Here is a 9,843-nt window from a genome sequence, read left to right as displayed (position 1 = left end):
TATCCAAGGCTACCCCCCCAGGTGTGTCCGGCTTCTCGAACAGGGGGTTCCTACACTTAGGCAGATTCTGCATGTATAGGGGGGAACTCCCTCGGAGTTGAACCGGAGAGAAACTTGGGATCATATGGGATGATCCTTGTTTCCAAATGTACCTATGACCTAACCAAGCTCAAATGGAGGCATATGCCCACCGGGGGACCCCCGATGGGATGCAGTCAAAGGGGTAGACAGCGCGGTCAACAGAACAATATTCTTCTCAATGCAGGTGACTGAACAATATGAGCAGCGGCAAGGCAGACTCCGAGAGCTTGCTTAAGACGCTGGCGTAGGTGAAGAGGAATATTCCTAGAGTGCCTAGACGGAGTGATCGAGCCCCGGTGCAAAATCCGCGTTACGCCGATGGTACCGATGGAGGACGAGGACGAGGAGGACGAGGTGGAGGTCGAGGACGAGGACGAGGAGGACGAGGTGGAGGACGAGGTGGCGGCGGGGTACACATGGACTTTGATGAGCCACCCTCCGCTTCTGGCGACGTGGCTCCTGAGTTGTACCTTGAGGGTCCGTCTAGTGGGGAGGTGGAGATGGAGATGGAGTCTACACACGAGTCGGACTCTAGGGCTGAGTTGGAGGTCATGGAGGGTGAAGGTGCGCCGAAGCCCTTGAAGCTTCGTGGAGAAGGTCCCCGATGCGAGGAAGGAGCCGAAGACCCATGATGACAAGGCCCTTATCATTCCTTCGAGCGATGAGTAAGTGTACTACTTCAGAAATTTCGAACATGTATTTTCATCTTGGGCATAATAAACAATTTGGCATGTGTACTAATGTGTGATTTATTTGCGGCAAGAATCGGACATGGGATGCCAAGCCCCCCCCCGCATGCCTAACAGCTTGCTTGGGGCTCTGATTAAGAAGTTCTGGCCCGGCAGATACACTCCCCTTAGCACGGTCGCCGGTGGCCCGACGAAGCTAGCCACTACTTGGGCGGACTATGAGGATGCCCCTGCCGTAGGCTTCGCGACAGCTGCTGAGGTTGTGACCACCAAGTTCTGGGTAAGGCATATATTTCTCGAGCACCGTTCATAGTTGATGACCCTAATGTGCTAACTCATGACTTTCACAACTGATTTATGCATGATTGAAGTGCTTCTATCGTGTGGACCCGGAGCATGAGACGCAGGCGCGTCTCACTTTGCGTGGCGCTTGCGAGAGGTTGACACCGCAGCAGTGGTACAACCAAAAGTTCACCAGCGCTAGTGCCTTCTGGGCTAACAAGGGTAAGAGGGTCAAGAAGGAGTACTATGTTGGTAACCAGCCTACGGAGGAATGGGCAATGACCATTGAGGAGTACATGTCGGTGAGTAAAATGTCAATGAGATTCTACATTGCTGCTAAGTTTTCATTGAATTATCTTGAGCTGAGTATTGCGTTTTCAGGTTTGTCCCGAGTGGGCCGAGCAGCATAGGGAGGCATGGGAGGAGCTGATTAGGGCGAGGTGGCTTAGGCAGGACGAGGAGTTTGCAGCCGTGTCGAGGCGTAACATGGAGAACCGAGGCACCGGTGGCACACACTGCGCGGGAAACCGCGACTACACCCGCTTCAAGGGGAAAAAGGTATGTATATACATGGAACGACCTTCATTCATTTCCCGCCATGTCTCATTTGTGGTACGCTTAACTTTTCTTTTCGCGATGCAGGTGGCCGAGGCACCACCTGGGGTGGTGCTTCATGATGCCCAGATATATGACATGATGCGGACGAAGCAGAAGCCCAATCCCGCATTGCCTCAGCCACAGTACTACGGCAATGCCAAGGCCGCCAAGGAGGACTACTGCGACATGGTCAAGTCTCGTCACCCCGAGGTGGATGACCCCTTGAGCATTCCGGTCGACGAGGAGTCGTTGGTCCTGTCGGGGCACGGGCGTCCGCATGGCCGTTTCCCCTTTCTGAATAAGGCGGTCAAGCCTACCCACTCCACGAGCTACACGCGTCTCAAGCATACCCTCACCGCCGACAGCCCCCAGCCTCGTCCACGGCCTGCTCGTCCACCCGCCTACGATGTAAGTTTTCCTCATTTTCATCCTCTTTCCGGTTTTCCTTCCTACATGGCTAAGTGTTTACGAGATTCATTGTTTCTGAAATTGTAGCCTGAGTTCGAGGCGGCCTTCGAAGCCTGCAATGAAGCGTATCAGCAGGCCGCTGCCCAGTGGAATAGGCAGAATACGGCTTATATGTCGTATATAGCAGTAAGTCTGAATCTTTCTTCTCGCGCAAGTAGATGACAAGTCTCAGTTTGATGCTTTATTTCTGCAAAGCCTAACTTGTAACCTATCTTGCAGGAAATGATGATCTCTATGTCTACTGGTACACCGCCACCGGCTCGAGTTACCGTGGCGGGGGACATGCCTATCATGCCATCGAAGGCAGCTTTCGCTGCGACTTACTACGGATCCACACCGGAGGTAAGTTCTTTGCCAAACCGGTAGTTACCACTTTCCTTTGCCTCGCAAGTTGCTAACATGTAGGGAACACGTAGGGAACGGGATGGTCCGGGAACCAGGCATCGCCGGGTGGGCGCGAGGTCACACCGGTTCATGAAGGTGGTCGGTCTCCTGGGCGTTCTGCTGGTGCCTCTCCGTCGACTACTCCTGGGACTACTCCCGGTGCCTCTCCGTCGACTTCTCCTGGGCGTGCTACCGGTCCTTCTCCAGGTGGTTCTTCTGCAGCTTCTACCGGAGCGCAACCCCGGGCTGCTCGTTTCGCCAACGATGTGGGCGGACACACCCCGCCCGGGTCCTTCCTCCGCTAGTCAGCTTAGAACTAGGGTTTGCTTGCTACTACTATGTATTTGGATGACATGACACTCTCCTCTTGTATGCATTATGTGCACCATGTATGCTACTATGTGGATCTCATGCTATTTATGTGAATTATGGTGAATTTGGATGAATTTGTATGTGTGAACTGCTGTATTATGCAAACTGAACTGCTGGAACGGTGCAAATTAAACTGCTGAAAACAAAAAAAAAATTGGGCAGGTCTACGCCGAGGGCAATGCCGTCGGCATAGACCCCAGCTGCGACCATATGGTCAGGGCTATGCCGACGGTATTGCCGTCGGCGTATACCCCCACCTGGCAGCCGCGCCCAGCGTGCCGCGTGTCCACTGCATGGGCCATGCAGACGCCGAGGGCCTGGCCGTCGGCGTAGACGCCGAACGTGGCAGCCTCGCGACGCGCCACGTCGCCCCACGGCCCCCAGATGGCGTGGCTACGCCGAGGGGAAAGCCGTCGGCGTCTGGATCACCTCCGTTAACGGCGACGGCGCGCCGTGGCCAGACGCCGACGGCAGCGGCGCCGAGGGTCTTCTTCACCGTCGGCATAGAGCGAGGACGCCGACGGCTACTTCTACGCCGAGGGCAGGCCGGGCTACGCCGAGGGACCTGGACGCCGACGAGGTACGCCGAGGGCTGCCGTCGGCGTAGCCTACGCCGAGGGCTAGGCGTGGCTACGCCGAGGGCAGCCGGCCGTCGGCGTAGAGCTCCATTCCTGTAGTGCGTTGCCAATTAAAGCAAGTTTAACACCTAACAAACAATCGACTAGAAAATTGATCTCAAGATATATAACCATATCAAAGAAGAAACTGGCCGATTGCTTAAGGCTAACTTATCAGCCTGCGCGGGTAGGCCGTACTAGATTTCCAAAATTGGGCTATAGAGAAGAAGGGATCCGGTAAACTCTAGGTTGACATGCTTAGACGCGTGTACACTAACACCTTGCCCAACCAAGCAAGGGAGCTCCAGTTCGTTGTGTTTAATTAAACCAGGGGCATTTTATGTTGTAATCGTTGGGAACTTTGTTCCTTGTGTTATTTGTGCCCTTTGTGGCGGTTTGTTAAACTCTAAGCTGATATCCGAGCAGTATCTTATTATTGTGACCGTTTGTGGTTTATTAACTTGAAGCTAGGCACACGGTGCTGTCTAAAAATGGGAGTTTCTGTCGGAGTTGAATTCGAAACTACTGTTCTAGATTTTCTAATGCAACCCGTTCCAGTTCAAAAAAAAAATAATGCAACTTGTTCGAAATAGTGCGTTGCATGTACTGTACGGTGTGCCATGGCTTTAACATCCGTTTAAGCTTAAGGGTGCTCACTAGCTAGAATCTCATTGCTACTGTAGGAAGGAAAGACAAGACATGGAAGGAAGCCTTATGTTTACTCCTACCTGAAGAGCATGAATGGTTACTGGTTAGAGTCCAAGCTACAGATAGCAAAGTATTGAACATGGGTTGGCCGATCAACTGTATGAACTCAAGATCAATGTGCTTAGATAAAAAGAAGCACATTCATATTCATATGAGTAAAAGGGAAGTACACTTTCTAATTGTAAAAGCATACTGTTTTTTTCTGAAATTAACTGAAAAAAAGCTCGCATAGTGCAGAGCCAGTTGGTTTTAGAGACCTTGAAAACAAAAACTATAAACGCCTCTGCCATAAGATATCACTCGTCGATCATAAAAACCAAAGCCACGGTTAGTTCCCAAGATGCAACGAGATCAAGAGAAAAGAGCCATATGCTATGACTACATCAAAAAGATCAGAATGGTCTAAGAACAGTTCAACCCAAACAGAAGTTTTGCATACATCGAAAAGAAGCAAATGAGAAAAAGAGTTATTGCACTCCACAAAAGGAGACTGGCCACAAATCAGACTTATATAACAGGAGTTTTGCCAGACCAGTGATCAGACTCAAGAGAAAGTGGCCTGGTGCCTACTAGTTTGGATATGCAAACGTAAAACTGTCAATTGAAGAGAAGAAATGGGCATTGCGAATTGGCACAGAATAAACAAACAATCCTTAGCAGGCATTGGTGCAAACTATTGTTCAACTATCGTCGTAAACGATTGAAGAGAGACAATATCAAAATAGCATTATATCAAAAGCTCAGAATGAGCTAAGAACAGTTGAACAAAAAACAGTCAAAAGTTTTGCATATAGCGAAAAAGCAGCAAATGAATCTGTATTGCGCTCCACAAGGAGACGGGCCACAAATCAGACTCAGCTAACATGAGTTTTGCCAGGCCACAAATCAGACTCACTAACAGGAGTTTTCCCGAATGTTTAAAGAGAAATTTGCTACTTAAACGACAGACTAGATACTGGCTTGACGTCTCAATTGCTATAGCAATACAACCAGGAACAAAACTTAGCATACTGATGCTAGGCATCAGGCACTGAACTGCTCATTTCTTCTTGGCAGCAGCCTTGGTAACCTTGGCACCGGTGGGGTCCTTCTTCTCCACGCCCTTAATGACACCAACAACAACAGTTTGTCTCATGTCACGCACAGCAAAACGACCAAGAGGAGGGTAGGTGGCGAAGGTCTCCACAACCATGGGCTTGGTAGGAATCATCTTCACGATACCAGCATCACCATTCTTCAAGAACTTGGGCTCCTTCTCAATCTCCTTACCAGATCGTCTGTCAATCTTGGTGATAAGCTCAGCAAACTTGACCGCAATGTGGGAGGTGTGGCAGTCCAGCACTGGGGCATAGCCATTGCCGATCTGACCAGGGTGGTTCATGATGATAACCTGGGACGTGAAACTGGCAGCCTCCTTGGCAGGGTCATCCTTGGAGTTAGAAGCCACAAACCCACGCTTGAGATCCTTCACAGCAAATTCTTGACGTTGAAGCCAACATTGTCACCAGGGAGCGCCTCAAGGAGGGACTCATGGTGCATCTCAACAGACTTTACCTCAGTGGTCAGACCGGTGGGACCAAAGGTCACAACCATACCTGGCTTGATGGTACCAGTCTCAACACGTCCAACAGGCACAGTTCCAATGCCACCAATCTTGTAAACATCCTGGAGGGGAAGACGCAGGGGCTTATCCGAGGGTCTCTTGGGCTCATTGATCTGGTCAAGCGCCTCAAGCAGGGTTGGGCCCTTGTACCAGTTAAGGTTGGTGGACCTCTCAATCATGTTGTCACCCTCAAAACCAGAGATGGGGACAAACGGCACCTTCTCAGGGTTGTAGCCGACCTTCTTCAGGTATGAAGAGACTTCCTTAACAATTTCCTCATAACGGCTCTTTGAGTACTTGGGAGTGGTGGCATCCATCTGGAACAAATCACAAGAGCATTGAAATTAGGTAAACAGAGCAAGTAAATAAGAATTACGGATTACGAATTACGAATTACGAATTACTAAAAAAACATTACGTAAATTAAACAAGTATGAAAGTACAACATTATATATATTACTTATAACATGGATGTGTGGAATATAGGAGATAATGAGCTTTTAAGAAACGGCATTAAAACAAAACAAAAAATAACAGCATGACATATCTCTAGAGTGAAGTACCTTCCATAAGATCAGAAAAGATTCACAGAATTATAAACTATACTGAACTTACATAGGCTTCTAATGATCCTAATAGTTTAATACAAGCTCTTCCATAAGAGCACAAAAGATTCACATAATATAAACTGCACTGAACTTATATAGGTTTCTAATGATCCTACAAATTTAATACAAGCCCTTCTGAAGGTTCATATCATGTGTATGGAAAATAGTACATGTTCCATAGTAGATGCCACTAAATTTTACTCAAAATAATTAGCATAGGAAGGTTGAACAGCAAGTATACCTTGTTGCAGCAGCAGATCATCTGCTTGACTCCAAGAGTGAACGCAAGGAGTGCATGCTCACGGGTCTGGCCATCCTTGGAGATACCAGCCTAAAAACCACCAGTGGTGGAGTCAATGATGAGCAAATCACAGTCAGCCTGGGAGGTACCAGTAATCATGTTCTTGATGAAGCCACGGTATCCAGGGGCATCAATGACTGTGCAGTAGTACTTGGTTGTCTCGAATTTCCAGAGGGCAATATCAATGGTGATACCCCTCTCACGCTCAGCCTTGAGCTTGTCAAGCACCCACGCATACTTGAATGACCTCTTGTTCATCTCAGCGGCTTCCTTCTCGAACCTCTCGATGACACGCTTGTCAATACCTCCAAGCTTGTAGATCAGATGACCAGTGGCGGTCGACTTGCCAGAGTCAACATGGCCAATGACCACGATGTTAATGTGAACCTTCTCCTTACCCATGGCTGAACTTTTTAGCTACCAAACTACATTGTGAAAGTAAACAGGTGTTAGAAACAGCAGATCCAAACGAACCAGTGACTTCACAACGGAAATATTCTAGCAATTTGTGTTAACAAATGAAACAACAATTCAGACAAATGTACCAAGTTCAATTGAATGGGATTACACTTGAGCCAATCAGGCAGCACATACTAACTTGACCTACGTAATACTGTAGGAAGACTAACTAAAACCTCATTTATCCAAAACTGCAGGAATAGCAACTAGTTTAAACTACAAAACGCAAACAAACAATTCTAAACATAAAAACCATATAAGTACATGCTAGAAGTGGCTGCTCCCAACTCTACTTGAGATACAATAAAGTACTGTAAGAATCCATCTAATGTGTCCAACCAGTCATGGAGATGATTCAGTAATAACTAATTAGTAACAGAAGCAGTAGAAACCTACTAATCAAGGCTACTGTCTGAGCTTGCTTACAGGTTAGTCCTAAAAATTGGAGACAGAAAAAAACATGGATCCGCGCATACAAGAACCTCAACTAGATCTACTCTCAGAATTAAGAGACTAATCAGAGGCATCCACGCAAACTATCGAATATTCTGCTTCGAGAAAATCCTTCAAGATACGGGCGAGAACAACATGCATCAGCGGGAAACAAAACGGACTAAAATTCGAATTACTCGCAGTGATGACCACAGATCAGACGCTATTCGGTACCAGTAACTCGAATTAGATATGCTGACCTCGATGGAAGGAGATGGAACCGAGAGGAGACGGAGACGGCGACGGAGACGGCGACGGCGGCAGGGTGGGGGACTGAGAGGAGCGGCTCGTGCGAGAGGAATAGCTCTGTATATATTAGCACCGCTTGGGGTAGGGTTTTTTCTTGGCCGTTGGATGTGGATCTGATGGATGTCGTTGTCGAAAATGGTATTGACGAACGGCTCTTTTTCCCACGAATCATTATTAGAAAAGTCTACAATTCACCCAGATGATTGACTTCTTTCATCAGCTGTGCACCATGCTCTCATGGCGAAAAGAAATGGTGACAATGTGTGTTTTTACACCACTCCGTTTCCTTCCTTTTCGTTATCCTCTCGTACGCTTGAGAATTTTCTATCGGGATTGTCTCCCCGCTACTCCAAGTGGAAGGCACCCCATGAAACCACAGTTGTGCTCTCACGCTCAGTTTGCTAAAACGAGGGCTTACATTATTGAACATAGTGATATTAAATATATATATGTGCTTCATTCATTTATAGGAGCAAGTCCACATCACAAACCTTGTATAGTATTGGAGCAAACCAAAATAATCTACAATGATGAGATTGGCTATATCTTTAACTAGCTGTCGTGGAAGCTGATAAATAAATTTTCATTTTTAATATTATGCACAATTGTTTTGAAAAACCAACGATAATAGTTGTATACCAAAGGCATCCTGATGATCCTAGCAATTCAAGTCGTGTGTACGAGAAATGTGGAGAATTCATAATATTTCTATGATAGTTGGTGATTAGTAATTTTCAATATCCGATATATATAGTGGATGCATTGTGAAATTATTATTGAACACACTGTAACTTATAAGACATGTTATACCACAAAAAAGGTAGACGGATAAGCAAACGGTCTAATTTATATTCTAAAAGCTTCTATAAATTTTGTACATAATCGTACACTGAAATCTCTCTATTAAGATATTTGTTAGGACATACCCAATAGATATATCTACCAAAACTATTACAGATATTTATATAAACATTAATGTAGATGCAAAAAACAATAGATGTGTACAATTTACTTTGTCAATGCTTGTACAGTGAAAAAATAACAAACTTTTCATACAAAATACATATATTCAGCACAATGCAAGTAGAATAATTAATATACATTGCTAAAGTTAAAGAACGAGACAACTTATATTAGTAACATTTATATTTCATTAAGTATTATTATTGTGTAACGAGGTACGTATGATTATTAAGATTGTAGTATAATAAAAGAAGTTCTAGAAGGGTATAAAAGTTAGTATAAAGAGAGAGAGTAGGTCGACCGCACAACTCATGCGTTTTTGTTTCGATTCTGATTATACATTTTTCGTGTTCTTGTATTGTACTTCCTGGACTCTGGTATGAATGTAGTATTGCTACATTACATGATTTTGACATGAATGTTTTGTGAGTCAGCACGTTGTATATTGTGGAACCTGATGCATATGATGGTGGGTGCCACTCGCGCACGACTATCTAGTGACCGGACTGAGAGCTTGCCTGGTAAACTCTCATTTTTCTAGGTGTGATGGGAATTGGAAAGGCCTGCTAGGCTGCTCCTCTACTAGCATTAGCATGTAGGCGTATATGTTTTGAATGAAATATGCATACCAATAACATTTTGTGAAAGGGTATTTCGCCTCTACGTGTGTTTTTGGTAATTGAATGACAATTCCTATGGTCTAATCTTTTTCTTGAGTTTATTTGAAAAAATAATCCATAGGTAATTAATCTATGAAGTCCATGTGTTGGATTCAAGGTTGTATGCCATCAGGATGAACATATACCTTGAGGTTTTCATATCAATATCACCTATACGAAGAGATAAAAAAAATGATACGATTAAGAAGAAGAAATGAAGATGGAGATGGAGTTCTTATGAGGAACTCAAATAAGCCATGCTCTAGCTTATGTATTAGGCTTTGAGGATCAAGATCTTGAGAGTTCGATTT

At 45.7% G+C, this 9,843-nt stretch overlaps 1 protein-coding gene and 1 pseudogene across 1 annotated transcript; one reads left to right on the top strand and one right to left on the bottom strand.

The window, feature by feature from the left end:
• The first annotated feature begins 1,083 nt into the window (after nucleotides 1-1,083).
• On the top strand, nucleotides 1,084-2,279 carry LOC127346800 (uncharacterized). Its single transcript, XM_051373061.2, has 4 exons — nucleotides 1,084-1,354; nucleotides 1,434-1,610; nucleotides 1,695-2,057; nucleotides 2,145-2,279. Exons 1-4 carry the CDS (start codon nucleotides 1,331-1,333, stop codon nucleotides 2,277-2,279), a joined length of 699 nt encoding a protein of 232 aa, XP_051229021.2. The 5' UTR covers nucleotides 1,084-1,330.
• A 2,710-nt stretch (nucleotides 2,280-4,989) lies between these two features.
• On the bottom strand, nucleotides 4,990-7,978 carry LOC127292587 (elongation factor 1-alpha-like; annotated as a pseudogene).
• Between the last annotated feature and the right edge of the window lie 1,865 nt (nucleotides 7,979-9,843).

Source organism: Lolium perenne, chromosome 4 (assembly GCF_019359855.2).
Source record: "Lolium perenne isolate Kyuss_39 chromosome 4, Kyuss_2.0, whole genome shotgun sequence".
NCBI lineage: Eukaryota > Viridiplantae > Streptophyta > Magnoliopsida > Poales > Poaceae > Lolium > Lolium perenne.
The sequence above is the reverse complement of the archived record's forward strand: the minus strand, read 5'-3'. Positions and strand labels throughout refer to the sequence as shown.